This window comes from Mchenga conophoros, linkage group LG22 (assembly GCF_057382185.1).
Source record: "Mchenga conophoros isolate Kocher_MC1m ecotype Shallow Benthic linkage group LG22, M_conophoros_male_GT1.1, whole genome shotgun sequence".
Lineage (NCBI taxonomy): Eukaryota > Metazoa > Chordata > Actinopteri > Cichliformes > Cichlidae > Mchenga > Mchenga conophoros.
In genome coordinates this window covers 35,131,928-35,154,893 of record NC_140546.1, presented here as the reverse complement: position 1 = coordinate 35,154,893, position 22,966 = coordinate 35,131,928, and the positions used below count along the sequence as shown (strand labels likewise).

The window sequence follows — 22,966 nt, the reverse complement described above, 5'->3', positions numbered from 1 at the left end:
TGCATCTCAGGGTTGGACATGAAACTGCGGGTTAATGGACTGTCGTGGACAACTGTACACCTAAACAACTGATGTGAATACAAGGCTTTTTAAGAACTAGCCCAAGAAACACACAGGCACAAGTGTATGTGTCATAGTCAAAAGTTGATTAAAAAAGGCAAAAATGAGTTCATAATTAAAAACTGTAATTTAATTTCATAGTCATTTCTGCCAGTGGGGTGTTCACTAGTTGCAATTCAACTTATATAGTGCCTCACAATATTTTCTTGGAAAACAAATTATATTTAAAATGGAATGAATAAAGTGTTAATGTTTAAACTATTTGTGCATATGTTTGCCACCATCTTCATCTCTCTTTTTTAATCAAAATCACCATCATCTTTTTTTTCCAGGGTGATTGCTGCAAACATCAGACTGCTTAGATACACACGAAGACCTACCTGCTTCAGCTAACTCTTGATTTCTTTTTTGTCATCAACAATTTTTATTTATTTCATTTTAAACTTCAATAACAGAACTTAAGGATAACTACATAAATAAATAGTTTAAAAAAACAAACAAACAAAAACAACAACAAAAACAAAGTTATCCTATTCTTTCTTCGCACACCAATCCCCACACCACCACTCTGTCATTACTCTTCTGTTCCTCAAGTTACAGAAAGCCAGCTTGTAAAGGGGACCAAATACAATCATATTGATGCAATTTGTCTAATAAACCATAAGTCACTTTTTCGTAGGACGCCAACTTAGCCATTGTCTTTAGCCACTCTTCATAGGGAGGGGGGTTCTTTTTCCACCAATGTCTTAGCAGGACCCGTTTGGCCGTAGTAAGAGCCAGAATAATCCATCTTTTTGTATAACTGGAAAAATCTCCACCAGAAAGTTCTGTGGTTATACCAAGTATGGACAGTTTTGGTGAGATACCAAATCTCCTTTTTAGAACACTGAAAATTACCACCATTATATTTTCCCACCAATCCCGAAGTGCCGAACAGCTCCATAAGATAGCTAACTCTTGATTTCTAATGACCTGTACAAGACTAAGAAAAAGAAAAAAAGTTCCTTATGTCATCACACATTTCACAGCTGTGATGAATAAAACCCTGTATGACACACAAAAATGAACAGACAAAATCCAGATTTTTTTTTTTCCTTTATTGCCATTGTGCATGAACTTTGACACTACTGGTTACACAAAGAGGAGCTGATGAACACTCTGACCTGCCAGTGGTGTGCTCTGGTCATTGCTGGTTTTGTATCAGTTGATGGCTTTAACAACAAACTTCTTGCTGATTCAGCCTTCATGCTCAAAACCAAAGGAATGTGAGATGAGACATTTGTGTCAAAGAACGAAAAGACAACACCTTTTCTTTTTAATTTTTTTTCCTATTATTGCACACATCTAGGTTACCAATGCCAAGTATATGTGGAACATTGGGAAAGCTAAAATTCTTGGTAAGGTGCTGAAATGTCTTTAGAAACCACGACATTGAACCTCCTTAAAAGCCTTGTATATACAAAATAACGTATATACAAAAGGAGTGTCAATACAGGGATTCAACAAATACACCAGTTATCCAAAGAAATGATGAGTAAGATGAAAATGCACTGGTTATTTACACTTGGCCATGTTCATGTCTGTTTGTAACATTGCACAGAAAACATGAAATGCTATGGTATTGTAGTTTGGTGGTAGCATCAGGGTGCCTACAGCATCCCATAATAATAATAATAACAGTGAAAACGAGGCCGGCCAGTGTAATGCTTTCTCTATGCATCATACAGCAGAAGGCGCTCTTGTAGCTGCAACCAAAAGTCTGAGTACAGAAACAAAGATCAAACATAATTTAGGAATCAATCACCTCTCATGCTCATATCTCATGGAATGGATTTCATTAGAACAGTAAGTTTCGAAGCTTACCAGAGTGCAGAGTGGAGGGAAAGGTTGTACAAATATTCATTTTTAACTTGCACAAGAACTGCGTCATCCCAGACCAGGCGTCATGAATAGTGAAAATCAGACTTTGATCTGTCAGTCACAATTTACCTGGATTTATATATTTATTTACGCTTTTTTCTTAATTTTGGCCACCTGGGGGCAACAAAACAACTTACTCGTTAAGGGCAAAAGCTGCCTGTCACTGGCATGTTTTGTAGCTCTTGACCTACACTTGGAAAGATTGTCAGAATTAGAACAATACAGACCCTGTGGGAACATGCTTACCTGCAGTCCATCAACACGCCAAAAGCATGCTGCTTCTGGAAAACAGTGCTATGCATAGGTCAGTTGCTGCTTGTTTGAAAGCTTGGATTGAACTATAAATGAAGATACTACAGAGCTCACTCAGAGGAAAAACTACTTTCCAGGTTTTGGGAGTCACTGTAGCGATCCAAAAGAATGCTGCTGTCACTTCTACAGAGCAATAAAAACAGTAAGGTCACGTAGCTCATGCCTGAAAAGGGCTGACGTCTTTTGGAAGTGATGCAATCAGCAACCCATAATCATTAAGAGATATAGCTCCATACATTTAACACTGCCTCCATGTGGCGGCTGACAACTGGAACATCTCCAGAGCTCTGAATTCCCTATTTAGACATTCAGTAGATGTGGTCCACTATTTAAAGTTCTCTCTGTCTGGATCTGACAAACACAAGTCCAATAATCATTCTCTCCTGGTTTTATCCAGCTTTTTATCATCTCTGTGTCCTATGGAGTAGTGAGGTCTGTCACTTAACAGCAAGCTTGCTGTGTCAAACCTCCAGGCTTGACTGAATATATTCTAAGATGTGGAAAACTAAACTTTAAAAAATGTTGTGGTAACGCATCTGGGTTATAAATAAAAACAAGTTTATGCTGCTCACAATATTTTGGGTGGAAACCGCAATTACCCTTTGAGCAGCGGTCTAATCTGCCAATCCAGTGCCAGTTTTACGTCCTCAAAGTTTTATTTCCTCAAAGACAGGTTGCATTTGAACATTTTCCTCATACTTTCACATAGTGTTACTGCATCCTCATTGCTTTTGCTCCACCATCAGCCAATCACATTATCATTAAGCTTAACAGGCAAGCTCAACCCCATCAGTACATCCACAACAACACATGGCAGAGGTCACAACAGCCTTCACTATTTGCAGCCATGAGCTCAGGTCTAGTCACTGAACAGAAAAGAGTGATTCGTATATTAATGAAAATGTGAGGGAATAAATGTCAGGGAATCTGTTCTGCTTTTTATGGACATACATTCCAAATTACCTGAGTATAGACTCCGATTGTGAAATACCTGAAGCAAGATCTGACACCGTGTAACCATTTGAGGCCATTTTCTCCTTTTCTTCCAACGTTTTCCTTGTTGCATTTAAGACAAAGCTCAACAACATGACCTGGACAGTGTAAACATCATCCTCTTCTTGTTGTCTTTCCTGTTCCATTTATAACACAGCCATAGAGTTTTAAACAAAGACTTTTCTTTCTTTTTATAGAGCTATATGTGGATATACATGTTTAAAGAGCTTATTCATACTGTGAATGTTGAAACAGAACACAACACATCATTTCATCAGAAATACACTACCAGCTTAAAATGCATGCCCCTCCCCGATCCATTGTGTTGCACTCCTCACTACGCCTGCATATGAACCCTTGAACTGTCAGGTCTCTTCCTGCCAACAGCAGCTCACTTATTATGCAGGACAGGAGGTTGAGGCAGCAAATCATATTGGTTGTGGTGGATATTCTGGACACTGTTGCTACGCCATGCAAAGATAGAAGGGCAACGGAGACAGTGGGCACAGAGAGACAGAGACCCCCTGGTGGAGCAGAAGGTGGTGTTGGTGAGAAAGTCAGTGGTGGTGCTCGATGGTTGCAAGTATACATCCCAGAGACAGAGGCCAGCTCTGCTCAGGTCTAGCTGATGGCCGGGCTGTCTGTCTGGGACTCTGATGTCTCTGAGGGTGAGGCAGGCTCCTCTGGGGGATCATCTGTGCTGGTGCTCGTGGACACCTGAGTAGGGACACCATAGAATGACGTGGTTCCGTGTGGGTCAGAGCCAGAACCTGCTTCCCTGCTGTCCTCGTCTTCCTCGGGCTCTGATGCAAGGGTGAGTTGTAAAGAGCCAGGGAGTTTGACGGGACAGAAAGCTGAACCCGTTGGGATGAAATTCACTTTGTTTTTGTCAGGGCAGGAGAAGAGGGGTGCCGATGTGGACTGCCTGGAGCTGCACAAAAACATGTTCAGCGGAATTAAAGGGGGCAGCAGAGTACTGAGGAAATTCAGTATAAGTATCAAAGCATCTATACCTCATTTCCTCAAAAGCTTTAATCTTCTCACAGCCCTCTGGTGGTTCCCGCTTGAACATATAGCTGTTGTTGGGTTTGGGTGAGGAGGCAAACTTTGGCAGCGGTGAGCTGCTTCCATTGTCTGAAAACAGAAATATGATGCTTTTATCTTTTTTGGGATTGATTAGTAAAGACTATTCTCTGCAGTCATCTGCTCAAATGACACAGATCCACTGTGAATGCATATTTTATATAATAACTGATTAAAGTTTCGATTTCTACCAAAACTCCTGAGATATTATCACATTGGTGAGCAAATTCAAGTGTCTCCTCTCAACTTTTCAGGAGAACACAGATACTTACAGAATACAGTTCAAAGACATGTTAGGCTAATGGGTGATTCAAAATTCTCCATGGATGGTACATAAAGTGCTGAACGTGTATAAATTAAAACACTCTACACTGAATATAAAATTGCCTTTATATGTCTGAAACTCTTTGAGGGGTCAGTAAGAAAATAAAAGCACTGCATAAATATCGTTCCATTTCAAAGCACATATTTGCCCTTTTTGTGCCATGTCAATTTTGTACTGGTTTCTTTCAAAGATAATAAGATGAAAAGCAGATATTTCATAAAATCAACATTTCTTAAACGGGCACAAAGGACAAGATATATACAGGGTGGGCCATTTATATGGATACACTGTATAAATGGGAATGGTTGGTGATATTAAAGTCCTGTTTGTGGCACATTAGTATATGTGAGGGGGCAAACTCCTCAAGATGGGTGGTGACCATGGTGGCCATTTAGAAGTCGGCCATCTTGGATACAACTTTTGTTTTTTCAATAGGAAGAGGGCCATGTGACACATCAAACCTATTGGTAATGCCACAAGAAAAACAGTGGTGTGCTTGGTTTCAACGTAACTTTATTCTTTCATGAGTTATTTACAAGTTTCTCTTTGTTCACAGCCATTGACATGTCGAAGAGGTTAACACGTGAGGAGCGGATCGAAATCGTGTTGATATCTGGTGAACGCAGTAACCGGGTCATTGCAGAAGATTTCAATGCAAGACACCCTACGAGACCACCTATCTCCCATGCTACAGTTAGCAAACTGCTTGCTAAGTTTCGTGAAACTGGTTCAGTGTTGGATTTGCCACAATGTGGACGCAAGAAAACTGTCACTAATGAAGAAACATCAGTGGCTGTCCTAGCTTCATTCAGCAAGAGCCCACAGCGTAGCACTGGAGAGTGGCATTAGTCGAACATCCCTTCGGCGGATATTAGCTACTCACAAATGGCACCCTTACAAACTCCAGCTACTGCAGCATCTCAACGAGGATGACCCAGATCGGCGCACAGAATTTGCAGAATGGGCAAAACAAAAATTGGAACAGGACCCTCAGTTCACGCAGAAGATTTTGTTCAGTGATGAGGCAAACTTTTATGTGAATGGTGAAGTTAACAAACAAAACCACCGCTATTGGTCTGACACTAACCCACATTGGATGGATCCCTCCAAGACTGTTGGAACAACAAAAGTGATGGTTTGGTGTGGTATATGGGGAACAATGATAGTGGGTCCATTCATCATCAATGGAAACCTCAAGGCCACTGGATATTTGAAATTGCTATATGATGATGTGTTTCCTCTTTATGCACTGAAGCTGGCACGTTCCCTGAGTTTTTCCAGCAAGATGGTGCACCACCACATTATGGGTGCCAGGTCCGAGCATTCCTAGATGAACAGTTTCCTGGAAAGTGGATTGGTTGTCGTGGGCCAGTTGAATGGCCCCAAGGTCTCCCGATCTGACCCCCTTAGACTTATCTTTGGGGTCATCTGAAGGCAATTGTCTATGGTGTGAAGATACGAGATGTGCAGCACCTGAAACTACGGATACTGGATGCCTGTGCTGGCATTTCTCCTGCGGTGTTGCTATCAGTGTGTGAAGAGTGGGAGAAGAGGGTTGCATTGACAATCCAACCCAATGGGCAGCACATTGAACACATTTTATAAGTGGTGAGAAACGTGTAAATAACTCATGAAAGAATAAAGTTACGTTGAAACCAAGGACACCATTGTTTTTCTTGTGACATTACCAATAAGTTTGATGTGTCACATGGCCCTCTTCCTATTGAAAAAACAAAAGTTGTATCCAAGATGGCCGACTTCTAAATGGCCACCATGGTCACCACCCATCTTGAGAAGTTTGCCCCTCACATATACTAATGTGCCACAAACAGGACTTTAATATCACCAACCATTCCCATGTTATTACGGTGTATCCATATAAATGGCCCACCCTGGAGATTTATTATTATTGTTATCCCTATTTGCTAAAAGTCAACCGAAGTATAATAAAGATTCTATGTGTGTGTCTGACTTATAAAATGTGTGACTTATCAAAAAAGTCTAACTGGGTATACTGTGATTGACAAAAACAGAGTTGTAAAGAGAAAAACAAGAAAGAAAGTATTCCTCTGTATTTTAATTAAAAGGGGGATTATTTTAAAATGAAGGCTCATGTGAGAATATGCTAAAGACAAATCTAATTTAATTACAATTACATAAACTAAATGAAACATGAAGTCAATTAGAAGCATATGTGACTTTGTTAAGAATTAAAAGATATGAGGTTCTTCCCTTTTGTCTTCTGCGAGATGAGCAGTTCAGAAGATGGGATCTTAAGAGGTCACAGCTGCAAATTCCAACGCTGGAGTGATCAACTGATGCCAAACTGTGAACCTGCAAATTGGTTTTGTATATTTTTGGCTTTTCCTCTGCTCAGTTTTTGCCACATTAGATGATTAATTCAGAAGGATTTTGGTTTACACCATACGGCCACTGAATGACAAGGGTATGCCGGTTTCCTGTTGGGTGGTTATCATCAACTCGGTATACAGAGATAAGTGCATCCATTTATTCGCTCCAACCATTCTCCTCAAAAGGATCAGAACATAATTAGCATTAGCTCAGACTATGTTAATTAGATAAATGCAATTCAGTTAATTTGATTATTATACACCGAACTGTACTTTTATTAAATTTTTGTTAAATTGTTTTAATAAAATATCTTGCAACTAAAGTCTAAATTGTGGACATTTACTTTTTAACTCCTTGTGAAACAGTAAAAGTAAAAACCTGAGTATAAAGTTCATTTCAGTGTAAATAGCTTTGACAGGTTGCTCCAACCCTTTTTTATTGTTCAATTTCAGGTAACAAACTATGTTATGGTGCTTGTGGGCTTGGCGGTAGTCAGATGTGGATTAGACGGTTCTGTGAATTGTACAGGGACAAGTACTGCTGCCTATTGCTGGGTTTTGATATGGATGAAGCTTTACTGTTTGAGGTGTTGCCTACTTGAGGCGATTTGTGATTTGGCACTATATAAATAAAATTGAATTGAACTGCAAAAAACTCCCCACTGCTGGACCGCGATTCATAAGTCTTGTCATCAGATATTGATGTTTCTTTCATATATAACACAAAAAAATTAGACAAATGCTTAATTCCCAACACAACTAACTATCCCTAAGATGCTCAACCCATGTTGCTGTCTGGATTATTGTTGAAGTCCTAAATTATCACCTTTAAAATGTTTGTGTTAATGACATGATGTACAGTAAGGCATGCACTGAGCGCAACACTAACTGAGACTGAACAAACGACATACTCAGTTCAAATCAGCACAGAAGACTTTTACAATACACAGGCATCTACCTGAAATGTATTTATTTAATCTATCGTCATTGATATTATTACACAACCTCCAAAACAAGAATGGTTTTAAAGGTGGAGGCAACTGATATTCTTTGCTCCTAATTTTTTTCTGTCTGTTTTGCAGTTGACTGGGGTCAGTGTCACTCCCGGTAGCATAAGGTGATATCTGGTGACATCTAGTGTCCAGCACTAGAACTGCCCTACTGGCATTTGTCGCAGAATATCAAAATTGGTAGGTCCACCACTGGTGCTCTGTGTTTTTCACAGATAAGAGCAGGTTCACCCTGAGCACATGTGACAGACATGCAAAGGTCTGGAGAAGCCACAGAATGTTCAATTCAATTCAATTTATATAGCGCCAAATCACAACATAAGTCGCCTCAAGGCGCTTCTGAATGTTGCCCGTAACAAAGTGACTGGTATGTCGGTGGGTCAGTGATGGTATGGGGCAGTATATGGATGGAGGGATGGATAAACCTTTACAGGCTTGGCAACAGCACTTTGACTGCTATTATATTGGGATGACATCTCTGGACCCATTTTCAGACCCTACATGCTAGTGCAGTTTGTTCTGGTGCATGACAATGTCCAGGCTCATGTGGTCAGAATATGCAGGTAGTTCCTGGAGGATGAAAGAATGGCTTCCATGCTCTGCTAACCTAAATGAAGAAGAAGACCACTGGGACATTATGTTTTGGTCCATCTGACGCCATCGAATTGCAGAACATCTCAGTCCAGAAACCCGGTGATGCCCTGGGTCAAATCTGGGAGGAGATCCCCCCCAGAACACCATTTGTTGACTCATTAGGAGTATGCCCCCATGCATACAAGCACATGAAGGCCATACAAACTGCTGACAACAATTTGAGTTTCTGCAATGAAATTTCACCAAAATGGACTAGTGGCAGAGAATTTTGAATTCACGCCTCTATAGGTTTAAGTTTCCATTATCATCAAAAGATGTTACATAGCCAATATAGGCTATGGTCTACATTTGATTTACTCCATTCCTTTGCAATACTGTAGAGTTTTAGTGATCTCCTCCAGGATCTGGTCAGGATAGGAACAAATCCCTTGACCCCAGCAGCTACTTTTTGTGGACACTTCAGTAGGACCTTAGCGTTGCTTACCTTTATCTCGGTCATATAGTAGATCATCTGTGGAGTAAGGACTGCCATCATGTGATCCCAGTGGGCAGGCTGGCGAGGGGGATGGTGACAGGCTAGAGCAGCTGCTGGACCGGCCAGGAGCTGAGGGGGTCTGGGTGTCCACACTGCGGGTGCTGCTGCTGCGCTGCTGTGGAGGGAAAGGTGCTCGTCGCCCATCGGGAACCTCCAGGGACTGCAGAGAAAACAATATAAGATTCAAAGCTCAGTCAAGAGATGGCAGTGACACAAGTCACAGGTTTACTAAAATACCATGCTGAAAATGGAAACTGAGCCCCACCTTAAGTTCCTCCTTATCTCCATTGTCTTTAATGAAGACCTTCTCCAGCTCATGGTTGATGCCTTCCATGCTGCTGGGCACCCTGGAGATCGAGGGCTTTGGCACAGTGATGTTGGACAGTGGCATCTGGGCAGACTTCGACATGGAAAACTGCTGCAGCGAGCACACAAACAAACACACACACACACACACACACACACACACGAACCTTCTTGAGGCACACACACTACTCCAGCTTCACTATAGCCACTTCTCAGCTCCGTAATGTCTCTTTTCCACTAGTACCTACTTGGCTCGACTTAATTCAATTTTGGGGTTTTGTATTAGGTGGGATTACCTGGTACCAGGTACTGTCTGAATAACGGTTCAGCCAGGGTTCCAAGCAAGCAACCCATTTATGAAACCCGGCAACAGGGGAAATGGCTGTACAAAACCCAACACCACAGTCCCTCTATATCAGGGGTTCTTAACCTTTGTTACCTCGGGGCCCAACTTTTCCACCACAAAGTGGCTCGGGGCCCACTCAGATATTAACACTGTATTGAATAAACTGATGTTGCTCATCAATTTATTCAGTACAGGTGATTTATATTTAATAACTAAATCAAATGTACTTGATTTTAACAGCTAAAACCTTGTAAAATAAACATGATGATGCAATGCAAGAATCACAAAGACATTTATTTATTATGTGCAAGTGAACCTGCACATAAAACAAAATGCCAAACAGGTTAACAATACATGGAACAAATCAAACTTCAAGTAGAAATTGAAAGATTCAAGTCAGGCTTAATAACACAAAAATAATGAATAATTCAATTTTACTCCAGCAAAAGAGACCAGGACAAAATGGGAAAATAGAAATCGGATAAATAATGTCTTGATAAAATAAATACATTCAAAATAATTTTCTAATTAAACAAATAAATAAACAGTTTTAAAACTTAAAGTGCAAATGAAAACAGGGCTCGCAAAATCGCTAGCCCCGGGACGTCGGGCTAGCGATTTTTCCAGTCAGGCTACCAAAATCTATCTCTGCCCTGCCCGTCGGGCTATCGTAGGAAGGAAAAATATATGTCAATGCTTTTGCATTCTTTCGGAAATGTAGCTGGGTAATTATGTCATTGGCATCAGTGAGCCACTGTCAATATGTGACATATTGAAATCGCGTTTGAATTTGCGCTTGTTTTTTTGCTTTCACTTTGCAATCGTGTGAACTGTGTATAGAGAGCGACAGCACTGATTGGTGAGTGATGATAATTTGTGCACCAATTCCTCTGACATCGTCTTATTAATCGTTAGCTTACTATGCAAACATGACAAGTGAAATCTCCCGCAGCTTAAACATGTGAGAGGTTGATCGCGCAGAGAATCGCTGAGCTTATGTGAGTGAGTGTGTAAAAGCAGCAGGATATATATTTTAGTTCTGCTGAGCCAAATAAGACAGGTCAGGGTGAAGAAGTGACAGCCAAAGAAAAGCTTACCACAAAACGGAGAAGTTATGACAAATCAGACTATAAAGCAAAAAGAAAGTGCAGCTTTATGGTTTCATGGACAAAATAATTTCTGTGGCTGCAATATGACGAGCTAAATAACCAGGGCTGCACATAAGTGGTCCGCAGGTGCGCATTCGCTGTCAAAATAAAAAACACGCACAAGAGAAGTTTTTCTGGAGGAGGACAGACATTTGTTTAGAACTCTTAAAGATGTCGAAGAAGCTCCTTTAAGCAATTACTTTGGTGTTCCTCCACCTCCAAAGAAATGTCAGAAGGAGTCCGAACCACAAAAGAAGCACGTATTCTCGGAAAAGTGGTTGCAGGAGGTGAGCTGGCTTCAAACAAATAATGAACACACAGAGATGTGGTGCAGAATGTGCCGTGAAAATCCCACTCTAGCGGACAAAAACACTGCTTTTTATATGGACGCAAACGCGCGTTGCAACTTCTTATCTGGTGCGTCTTTTATTTTGACAGCGAATGCGTACCTGCGGACCACTTATGTGCACCTGTGTAAATAACATAATGTTCTGCCGGGTGTGTTGTTGGTTTTCCCTTGATTTCTGAGTCGACAAGCGCCTTTGTTACTGGGACCAGTAATTTTAAGAAAGGCCCCCATTAGAACCCATGAGAAATGCAAGAAATGCATTATTGCTCAGTCTGCAGTATCTTTCCCGGAACAAACACCAATTGAAAATAACATACTAAAAATAAACCTGAAAGATCTGTTTAGAACAGCGTACTATGTTGCAAAGAGTGAACTACCACTGGCAAAATTTAGCAGTCTTTGCAAACTTCAAAAAGCAAATGTCCTAGATCTTGGTTCCACTTGCCTCTTACCCGTGACTTCAGTGCAAATTTCAAATTCAGGATCTGACACAGACTGATTCATGTCCTACACAGTTCTTACAAGTTCATAGAAATTTCTGTTCAATTAGAACCAAGTATTTGAGTTGATGATTGTAATTTTTATACAATGTTGTAATTTGTGTTTCAACAATTTTTTGATTAATGTTTTGTTTCCTTTACAATATTATACTTTAATGTATAATATTGTAAAGGAAACAAAACAGGAAACAAAACGTCAATCAAAAAATTGCTCTCTTTTTTATTCGGGCTACTTAAATTTATTTTGGGCTACCAAAAACTGAAGAGTCCCTGCCCGAAGGGCTACCAGGGATTTTGAAATTTTGCGAGCCCTAGAAAATATAGCCTTATGCCTATGAGTGAATCTGAAAGTTGCTTCAGCAGTAAACCTTTTTTTCATTGGCAGAACCAGAAGTTACTCTTTATATTTGAGACAAATGAACAACAACAAACAGTCACAACAGCCCATTTTTATGTTCACCTCTTAATGAGACACTAGAGCCTGCCTCTGAGACCTAATCAGATCCAGTCTGGGTGGAATAGGGGAAAGGCTCACTCTCAGAGCAACACTGGAAGCTACTCTGAGTTCGTTTTGGGCTTTGGTCTTGGTTGTGGCCAAGCTGTGGGAAGCTGTACTGTAATTGAGGTCTATATGACAAACACCCAGAGACTGAGCAGTAGGTATAGCATTGACTTGACATTCTCCATTGTTGTGTTGCATATAGCAAAAGACACAAATGATACAAATAATGTCACTGGACTTTTGGCCACATTGCTAGAATAACCCCAAGCACACTGAGGTAATGGAAAACGGCTGAAACAGAGTGAAGTCGAGTCGAGTTGAGCCGAGCAGGGCTTTCGTACCCTTTCCAACAATACCTACTCAATTTGGCTCATTTTCTATTACAATCAAGTACCACCTAATGTGCGTGGGGTCATTATAGCAACGCAGCCAAATGTCCTGTTACATCATTTGTATGTGACACAGATGACAAAATAAAAGCAGGATGTCGAGGCAATGACATTGGTGTTGCTTGGTCTGTGGTTTTTTGTCAGCCTCAGGGACCACAGTGTTGTTTGTTGTGCAGCCATTTGTCTTGTTGTCTGGCGGTTTTGATTTTCGTGAAGGTGAGTGATGCCACTGACTAGCCAATCGGTGGCATGCAGTCTGACAAGGTCACATTTGCGGATATGTTTCACTTGTCTTTATGTACATTTTAACTTCTTTATTTTTTACATTCATTTAATGTATGGCCATTACAGGACACTTTGCTCTTAAAATCAAAGTCTGCTTGACAAGGTTATCAGAGATACCTGAGAGTGGATGACTGAGGTGAAGATGGCTGATGGTACTAGTCAGGGCAGGGTGCTGATGCTGTAATGTACTTGGAAGAGTCAGCCTTTACTGAGGGGTTCTTCTTTACTGTGCTGGAGCTTTGCACTCTGCTGGAATTACAAAGGAAAACACAAGAAGCTGTGAGAGCAGACACCATGAAATGGTGACATACAACAGTCACAAATTTGAACACGATGTGACCTTGCACAGTAGTTACAGACTGAAACCACACAGCCAGACAAATCTCTTTACATTCACCTCAGTCAGCCACTCATCACTTCCCTTTCTGTAGTGAGCAAAGCTCCAAAATGAAGTAATGGAATATGCCAGCACTAGTCCACCAAGTAGAGCAGGGCGATATGGCCAAAAATATTTATCACAATATATATTTGAAAATTTGCGATAACGATATAACTGAACTTGTACTTGTGAGCATGCATTTTCTTCAGCATTGGAGTCCTGCGTGGTGCGCGTGGCTCAGTGCTTTACTTGTTGTTTGCTTTGAAACAATTGTACCTGCTAATTCCAGATCTTTCTGTCTCTCTCCACAACTGTTCCTTGGCTCTTGGACAACTCCTTTGACCATTTTTTTCACTCCTCTGTCTGAAACCTTGCAAGGAGCATCAAGTCGTGTTCAGTTTATCATAAAATGATGTTCTTTCCACTTCTGGATTATGATCCCAACAGCCCTTACTGGAACGGTCAGTATTTTAAAAATTCCTGTGCAGAAGATGTCATCAATATATTTTGAAACAATAAGGCTGTGAGAGTTGGGCAGGGCGATATGGCCAAAAATATATATCATGATATAGATTTGAAAATTTGCGATAACGATATAACTGACGATATAATTTCTGCGAGACAAAATACAACTCCACAACTTTACTAGTGCAAAAAAACATCCATTTATTTTCACTTAAACAAGCAGCTGTTTATTATGTACATTAAACCTATATAAACATTTAACAGCGCAAATGCAAATTCCTTGCTGAAAGTTTAACCAAAAGGCATTTCCAGTAGAAATGGGCTGACATATCCTGAGCATAACCATGTATAATATCCACTGAAGTTAAAAAAAGGTGCTTTGCAACATTAAACTGCAGTGTGCAGTACGTATTTTTCGGACCATAAGGTGCACGGGATTATAAGGCACATTAAGCGAAACAAAACAGTCAGATAAATCAAACTTTATTAAACTCATTCTTCTTGCTTCCTCCACTTCTGTACCATTGATTCATTAATGCTGTATTCTATCACAGCTGCTATTCCCATGTTGTTGCAGTATATTAATGACTAAACTTTTATTGTGGATGGATTTTCTCAGTTGTTCTCCTGACTGAAGTTTGGTCCGTTTACAGCATCCTGCCATGCGATTGCATTTGTCTCTAACCATGAGGAACCTTCACGTTAACTTTTATTGAGTGGAAACGTGTTAGCGTTCATCCTGCAGCTTCACGGTTTATGTTATGCTAACATAGCTGTGTCACTAGCGATCACGTAGCACATCATTATATACCAGCTAGCCCAACTTCAGTAACCTTACAAACGCCACTGCTGTTTAGTTCTCCGTCTTCATTTATGTTGGATGTGATAGCAGAGCTGTACGCTTGAATTTTTTCAGAAATCTCTCAGTCAGAACATGCTATAGAGATTGAAAATGTGACGTCATTCTGGGGTAAAACCGCAAAGGATTCTGGGAATGCGTGGCAAGCGGTACTAGCGCACGCAGGCTTTCACATGAAAACAGTCACTCAGCGATAAAAAGAAACACAAAAAATGGCAAGAAGCTGTTGTATTATTAACTGCAATAGCCGGTCGCATGACAGCCACGGGAAGCCGACGGGTAAAGAGATCGGTTGTTATCGGATTACGTCGCGGAAGAAAAATTGTTTAAGCCGTGTTTCCGAAGTAACAAAGAGCCGACGGATGGCCTGGATTGCAGCCATTCGAAGACCAAATATAACGTTCCCGAACACTCCAGCTCACATGTTAGTCTGCTCCAAGCATTTCCACAAAGGTAAGTCTTCTAGTAGTTATTACGTAGTTTATCATAACATAATTGTTGATGTAGGTTACAAATAAGTCTTATATTGATTTGAATTGAATTCGTTGCGCTATGCTGCTTTGTTCACGGTGGCTTTGCGGGCTAATGTTTGTTGTGTTTTGTAGGAAAACCAGCCTACAAAATGCTGGAATGCGATCCAGACTAGGCCGCCCTCTATCAACCTGGGTCATACCGAGTTTAAAGCTGCTACCACAGCCAGATTTGATCGGTTAAGAGAGAGAGCGATATCAAAACAGCCACAAAAAGTCCCGCATGTATGTGCCCAAGTGTTGTACTGAAGCAAGCAAGTGATGAATAACTGTTTTCCAGTATGTTGCTTTGCTATTTTTTTTTTTTTGCATTGTTGATTTGTTTTTTACCGAAGCAGGTGATAAAGCATAATCAAATACAATTTTGCCTCTTTCTTGTAAGATTCTATAATAGAATGAAACAATAATGCCAGTTATAAGTAAAGACAATAAATTGAATGAATTACAAAACACTCATTTTACTTCTATTAGATCTGAAAATGTTGTGTAACACTACAACCTGAAATGACAAATAGATTATCTCCTGTACAGGCTAACGCAAAGGAAAAAAAATTAACAACAGCGGTGAAATGGAACAGTCCAAATCACCAAAGTAAACTGGACCTGGGCTTGTTGCAGGGATCTAAAGTTACTAAACATTTTGTGAGTGTATGAACTCACACTTATGACCATATAATAATAAATATGTGTGTGATGAAAGTTGGGCAGCACGCTAACGTCCTTACTACACTCTGTATGCTCGTATGGGTCTGACCCTTTCACGCCTTTGATTTTTTTCCTCGTCCTTTTTTTTGCCTTTTCGTCAAGTCTGTCTTTGTACGGCCCTGCTGTGTTCTCCGTCGTTTTGTACATCACTGTTTTTGGGGCAAATAAAATGCAAGTAGGGATTAAAACCGCAGAATTAATGATTACCGGTGCTGGAAATACTAGCACTTGATGCAGTGTTTTGATTTTGTTGCCACGGGTACCCACAAAGCAATGCGCGAAAGTCACATGGTCTGTCAATCTCTATATCATGCTTAGGTAACAAGCAAAACTAGCGAGCTAACTTCCGCTAACTTCTAACTCCGTTAAATGTAATAAATTCTGTTTTCATGGATGCCTGGATGTCAAACTTCATAGTTACACCTGGTAAAGCAGCAATGCTGATCGTTTTATTAAAGATGAAAGAATTTAGACAGTTTGTAACTCTCAGTGATGCTGCAGTGTTCATTTGACTTTGGGATCTGAAGAAGATGGAGTTTAGGACCCAGATTACTTCCAGATTTACGAGCACCTTAGTCCAACAAATACGGTAATAACGACGGCCCCTTGCATGTTCTACAAAAAAAAAAGTGCTTTGGTGGGTATCTGACGGACAAACACCAAACCAGTTCCACATCACTGAAGCTGCGCCATTTTTACAAACCAATTCTGGTTCATCCGTTTCACTCAACGATCCGCTTTCCCCCTTCTCATTCTCCGTTGCCGCCATGCTTTTTCGGACATGTGCGTATGAAAACAAATGCACTGCGCATGCGCGTTTTACCCATATTCTATCGCGATATTTCATTTTCTTATCGTTGCCTAACATTCTACCGGTATTACCGTGAATGGTATAATATGGCCCAGCCCTACCACCAAGTCATATAATTCAGTATCAGATGGATTAGTAGTCTAACTAGAGCTGGGCGATATGAGATTTTTTCATATCACGATATGTTTTTTTCATTTCAGGCGATAACGATATCTATCACGATATAAGCCAAATAACTATATTTGTAAGATTTAAATGTGCCGTTGCTCACAAGTAAAATGTGAAATATTTCTATTTCTATGCTGTGGTGTGCTGGGGGAGCAGCACAGCAAAGAAGGACTCATCCAGGCTGGAGAAACTGATCAGGAGGGCTAGCTCTGTGGTCAGCATGAAGCTGGACACTCTGGTGACAGTGGCAGAGAAAAGGACATTAAAGAAACTGATGGACATTATGGACAATGCCAGGCATCCTCTGCACACGGCCATAAACAACCAGAAGAGTCTGTTCAGTGACAGGTTGCTTCTCCCAAAGACAAGAACTAACAGACTTAAAAACTCCTTTGTCCCACACGCCATCAGACTGTTTAACTCCTCTCTGGAGGGGAGAGGGAGGGGAAACAGGAGGACAAAGGAGGGAACAACTAAGCTGTAGTGCCTCTTCACCTCACTGTACAATACCTTTTGTGCAATACTTTTGTAAATAGTCAACGGTGCAATAGACTCAATACTTGAAATGTGCAATTCACTTGTATTTTTATTTTTATTCCTATTTATTCTATTTATCCCCTTCGTATATTTTATTTATATTGTCTCTGTATTTATATATATGTGTGTGTGTATAACTCTGTAACTTCTGTCGGTGCTGTGCTTTTTTGGAAATCGAATTTCCCAGAGGAACCCACCCGAGGGATTAATAAAGTTCTATCTTATCTTATCTTATCTTAAATAATCAGCAGCTTGTTTTTATTTAAATATTTATTTCCCATAATAAGTTCAACAGGGTAGATGTACTTAAGGAACATGAGACTTTTTCAGATAAATAAAGGCAAATATTGCAAACTACACAAAAGGCAGCCGCTAAAGCATTTAAGTTTCAAAACAGAACAAACGAAACAGACTAAATTGTCAATTCCACTTAGAAACAAAATATTAATTCTAAAAATAAATCTTAGTTTGTTTTACAGAAGAACAGACAAAACTGACTAACTTTTGTCAATATCAAATAAACTGAGAACTAAAAGGAAATTCTCAATCTCTCCTTGTTGTATAGCTGAGCTTTTCAAACAGTTTTAACAGTTACTTTAGTCTGACAAAAGCCGAATGACGAATTAGCGCTTCCAGTCAGAGACTGAGGCTACGTCCACACGTACACGGGTATTTTTGAAAACGGAGATTTTCCATTTTCGTTTTAAAAAAGAATCCCGTCCACACATAAAGGCAGAAATGAAGGAAAACGCTGCTATGAACATGCCAAAGCAGCAGGTGGCGCTAGATTCCTAACCGTGCCTAAATGTTGGCCAATCAGAAGTCTAGAAGCCTCGGTGGGAAAAAGTAAACAAAGCTGGGGCATAGAAGCAGAATCGAGTCGTAAGTGTGGAGGGACAGTAACTGTGTGTATATGTAAGCATTTAAACACTGCAGAGAGTAGAATTAACAGTAACAGTATTGTAGAAATTCATTTCACTGAAACAATAACGTGGCGCAGTGTGACGCATGCACCAGTTTATTGTATTTCCAGACTTGCTTTCGGCACAATTTACAGTGCACGCTACTCTATTTTTGTCAGACTTGAAATAGCCGAAATACCTTCACACTACGGAACTTCTTTGGCTCTTCCGTTTGACAATCTCTCCGGCATTGGAACCATCATCTGTTTTCTCTTCGGTCACGCTCGGTTGATTTTTCTAGTCGGCACACTCATTTCCTCCATTACGCGCTGGCTCCATTACCCGCTGGCTGCTTCCCAAACAAACACACGTGCGGCTTGGCACTTGTGCTGTACATAACAAGTCACGCGACGTGACGCTGCGGCCGTGACGCTGCGGCTCTGCGCTACTTAATTTGGATTGGCTGACCTTTTTTTTTTTTTTTTTTTTTTGAGGACAAGAGCGGCGAGGTCTATCGCGATAGCTTAATTTCTCTATCGAGTAAAAGTTATATCGCGATACATATCGTTATCGTTCTATCGCCCAGCTCTAAGTCTAACGTGTGATAATTTTATCAGAAATCAGCTTCTATAGAAAGCTAAACTTCAACAGACTTACCCCACAGTAGGGCTGCTCAATTAATCGAATTTTAATCTCGATTACGATCTGGGCTTTCAACGATCATTAAAAATGACGGAGCCGATTATTAGCACCTCCCTCGTGCTTTACTCTCGCGCTGCTCCGTGTGGCAAATCGAGCGCACCTCTCTGCATTTCGAATACGCGTCACAACAATTAAGAGGACCCGAGGGAAGCTCGGAAAGCTAAGCAGAAGTTATTTGGAGAGGAGAGTGACTGCTGTTGGTTGAAAAGAAAGGTAAAAAAACTTCAGTGGTGTGGACACATTATGGGTTCGCGGAGTCAGACGTGGATCAAGTAGACACAGTGTGTAAACTTTGCTACGGTGTCGTAGCTGCACCACAGAGCAACACTGCAAAGTTCACTAAACATAGATGTTTACATTTTTCATTTATTTTTTATATTGCAAACATTTGCACTGTTATCAGTATTTGCACACTATTTTATATTATTTTTTGACAATCTTTAAAGTCATTATTCAACACATTGTTATTGTTAAATAAATATCGTCAAATAATCGAGATCTCAATTTCAGTGAAAATAATCGTGATTATCATTTTTGCCATAATCGAGCAGCCCTACCCCACAGTCAGTCATACTAAAGTAATTAATCAGAGATTAAACAATTAAATGACAGAAAAGTTTCTGCTTTTCAATTACAATAGACTTTGTTTTTTTTTTTCAATGAGCAACTCGAAATTTTTCTGAAATGTTGCACATTTATTCCTTACCATTTAAACTCAAAGAGTTGTGCTGACAGATTTCTTTTTGACAGAAAGGGCAGTTACACTGGTTCAACCAATTTAAGATTAAAGTGGGTTGTATGTAGCCAACAATGTAAAATGAGTTTGATATTCCTGGTTTAGAGACTATATGACAGTGAGTCTTCTCTCGTGAATAGCTTTTTAAAAAGGGCAACAAGGGTTGTAGACATTTGTGATTTGCTCAATTTCTCAATTTCAGCTTCATATTAAAGCTTATAGCTGATAGTTCTGCCTATCAAAGTAAGGACCATTTCCTTTCAAGCGTTTAGTATCATACCTCTTTGAACTCGTCAGCACTGCCTCAGGATGCAGAGCAAATTGAATGGTCTTCTTTCTTTCGCGTTTCGTCACTCCAACATCCAGGTGTCTGAACACAGCAGCAGATTAATAGCTGTTAACTTAAAACTGTTTTCCCTACAACACCTCAATGAGTGTGTGTTATGAAATTGTTCTGACTAGCAATAACTCTCAACATCTTAGTCAAGACGTGGAATAAATAAGTAAACCTGCCTTTTCCTAAACCATAATGAATTTATCTCTTCTGGGGATAATAGATTCATAGAATATATGAAGTGTGTGGGCTCACCTGTGTGGATTTATCTTTCATATAAGATGAGTAGTGCACATGTGGATCTCAAGATCACCGTCCAGTTATAGTGTCCAGAGAGTAAGTCCACAGAATAAAACCTAATCTCAAAATAAAAAAGTAAAATTCATTAAAATCTCTGTAAAACATTAAAATGATATTACAGATGATTATTTGCTATCCATATTTGTTCCACTGTGCAACATGAGTTGCATTATAGTATGAAGACTTCTTGTATCTGTGCTTGCAGAGGAATTATCCATGATGCCAGAGGTAATTACATGGTCACAGCTGCTCCAAGACAAACAAATCAAATCAAACTAAAAAAAAAAAATGTTAAAATACATTTCAATACAGGAAACAAATGGTAAATCGTCTGTATTTGTATAGCACTTTTCTAGTCCCTAAGGACCCCAAAGCGCCTTTACACATCCAGTCATCCACACATTCACACACTGGTGATGGCAGCTACATTGTAGCCACCCTGGGGCGCACTGACAGAGGCGAGGCTGCCGGACGCTGGCGCCACCGGGCCCTCTGACCACCACCAGTAGGCAACAGGGGTGAAATGTCTTGCCCAAGGACACAACGACCGAGACTGTCCGAGCTGGGGCTCGAACCGGCAACCTTCCGATTACAAGGCGAACTCCCAATTCTTGAGCCACGATCGCCCTTTACAAATTTTAACAAATCACCGGGCCTTCATCAATGTGCTCCAACCCATTTAGGCTAAAGTTAGTCAGCCTTCAATTTTTTCTCTGAATTAAACACAGAAGTGTTAAAGAAACAACAAAGTTTCTTACTAAGAAACAAAGTATCAGTGTAATTTGATGAATGCAAGCCAAACAAGCCAGGTGCATCACAAGTAGGGCTGGGCGATATGGCCTAAAATCCATATCGGGATATAATTTAAACCATGTGCGGTAACGATATATATCGTGATATATTATTTTCTTCTGTATAACGTATTTTCCACACTTAAAATCCTTTAATTTTCACAAAAATCGTGAGTGTGCCTTATGTATGAATTCTGGTTGTGCTTACTGACCTCGAACCGATTTTGGCAGAAATCTGTTAAAAAATGTTTTAGTACAACTTTGGTAAGCTGCACTGCTTGATGGATTGTCAGAGCATTACGGCTGCCGTAGTGAGGAGCTTCGCGGAGTAAACTGAGTCCAAAACTCCGTCCGCTTCAGGTCCCAAAGTCAAACGAACACAGAGTTAAAAACGGTCTAAATTCTTTCATCTTTAATAAAATCATCAGCGTTGCTGCTTTACCAGGTGTAACAATTAAGTTTAACATCCAGGCATCCATGAAAACAGAATTTATTAAATTTAACTGAGTTAGAAGTTAACAGGAAGTTAGCTCGCTAGTTTCCACCTAAACATGACATACCATGTTCTGACTGAGAGATTTTTGAAACTAATTAAAACGTACAGCTCTGCTACCACTTCCAATATAAATGAAGACAGAAAACTAAACAGCAGTGGCGTTTGCAGGGTTACTGAGGTATATAATGTTGTGCTACGTGATTGCTAGCGACACAGCTATGTTAGCATAACATTAGCACAGTGAAGCTGGAGGATGAACGCCAATTTTTTTTCCACTCGATAAAAGTTAACGTGAGGGATTTTATTTTATTAAATTACAAGCCTTTTTTTTTTTTTCATTTTTTGGTTACACAACCACCCATCACTACTCATGACAGCCTATGCTGCTGCAAATGTATAAACATACTGGGAAATCTATTAAGGTACTTGACGTTTTTTTGTTGCAACTGTGTGGTACCTAAATGAGATGTGGGCTACTGCTGACACTTTAGCGTTCAAGTAGTAAAAAAAACACAAACACAAACAAACAAGAAAACACCCACAAATATTTCTGAAGATGTAATGTTTTGTTTGTTTTTTTTAAATTTCAAATATTGTATAACAAGACAAAACAGAAAACGTGAATGCAAATGTTTTTCTCACTCTTAACTGAAGCCTTTCATTAAACTACCAAATAAACACATTGGTCCTCTCTTTCTGACAAGTGGCAGCACTTCTGCTATAACTGTGTTCGTATTTAACAAAATAAAAATGCAGACATAAGTGTACACATTAGTTTTTGACTCTCTCACTGAAGTTTGAGACCCCTGGTCTAGAGCGACTCATTTTCAGTTATACTTTCTACCAGTAGCAGAGCACTTTATTTTCAGTTGCTTATGTGAGCGAAGACCCTGGAACTTACTGTTAAGTTGCAGGGGAAGTTGCAGAGTTTAATCATCCATCCATTCTCTTCCGTTTATCCTTATCAGGGTCATGGGGGGCTGGAGCCTATCCCAGCCACAGGTCGCCAGCCTGATGCAGGGCTAACACAGAGAGAAAGACAACCATTCATGCTCACATTCACACCCATGTTCAATTTATATTCACCAAATAACCTAACCTGTCTAACGCCATGTCTTTGGGAGGAAACCAGAGTACCTGAAGAGAAGCCACACAAACACAGAAGGAACGTACAGTCTCCACACGGCCAGGTGGCGGAGTTGAACTCAGGACCTTCTTGCTGTAAAGCAACAGTGCTAATCAC

General features: G+C 40.2%; 1 protein-coding gene across 4 annotated transcripts; it reads right to left on the bottom strand.

Annotated features, from left to right (window-relative positions):
* Window positions 1–1,138: 1,138 nt before the first annotated feature.
* glcci1a (glucocorticoid induced 1a) lies at window positions 1,139–22,745 on the bottom strand. 4 transcript variants are annotated; one of them, XM_085261263.1, is made up of 7 exons: window positions 22,625–22,745; window positions 20,392–20,497; window positions 20,083–20,172; window positions 9,449–9,601; window positions 9,133–9,343; window positions 4,299–4,419; window positions 1,139–4,216 (listed from the first exon to the last, which is right to left on the bottom strand). In XM_085261263.1, exons 4-7 carry the CDS (start codon window positions 9,590–9,592, stop codon window positions 3,907–3,909), a joined length of 786 nt encoding a protein of 261 aa, XP_085117389.1. In that variant the 5' UTR covers window positions 9,593–9,601; window positions 20,083–20,172; window positions 20,392–20,497; window positions 22,625–22,745; the 3' UTR covers window positions 1,139–3,906. The 4 variants fall into 4 exon arrangements, with proteins under 4 accessions (XP_085117389.1, XP_085117390.1, XP_085117388.1 ...); XM_085261264.1 differs by having other exon boundaries at window positions 9,449–9,598; XM_085261262.1 differs by lacking the exons at window positions 20,083–20,172; window positions 20,392–20,497 and adding an exon at window positions 13,126–13,257.
* Window positions 22,746–22,966: the final 221 nt, after the last annotated feature.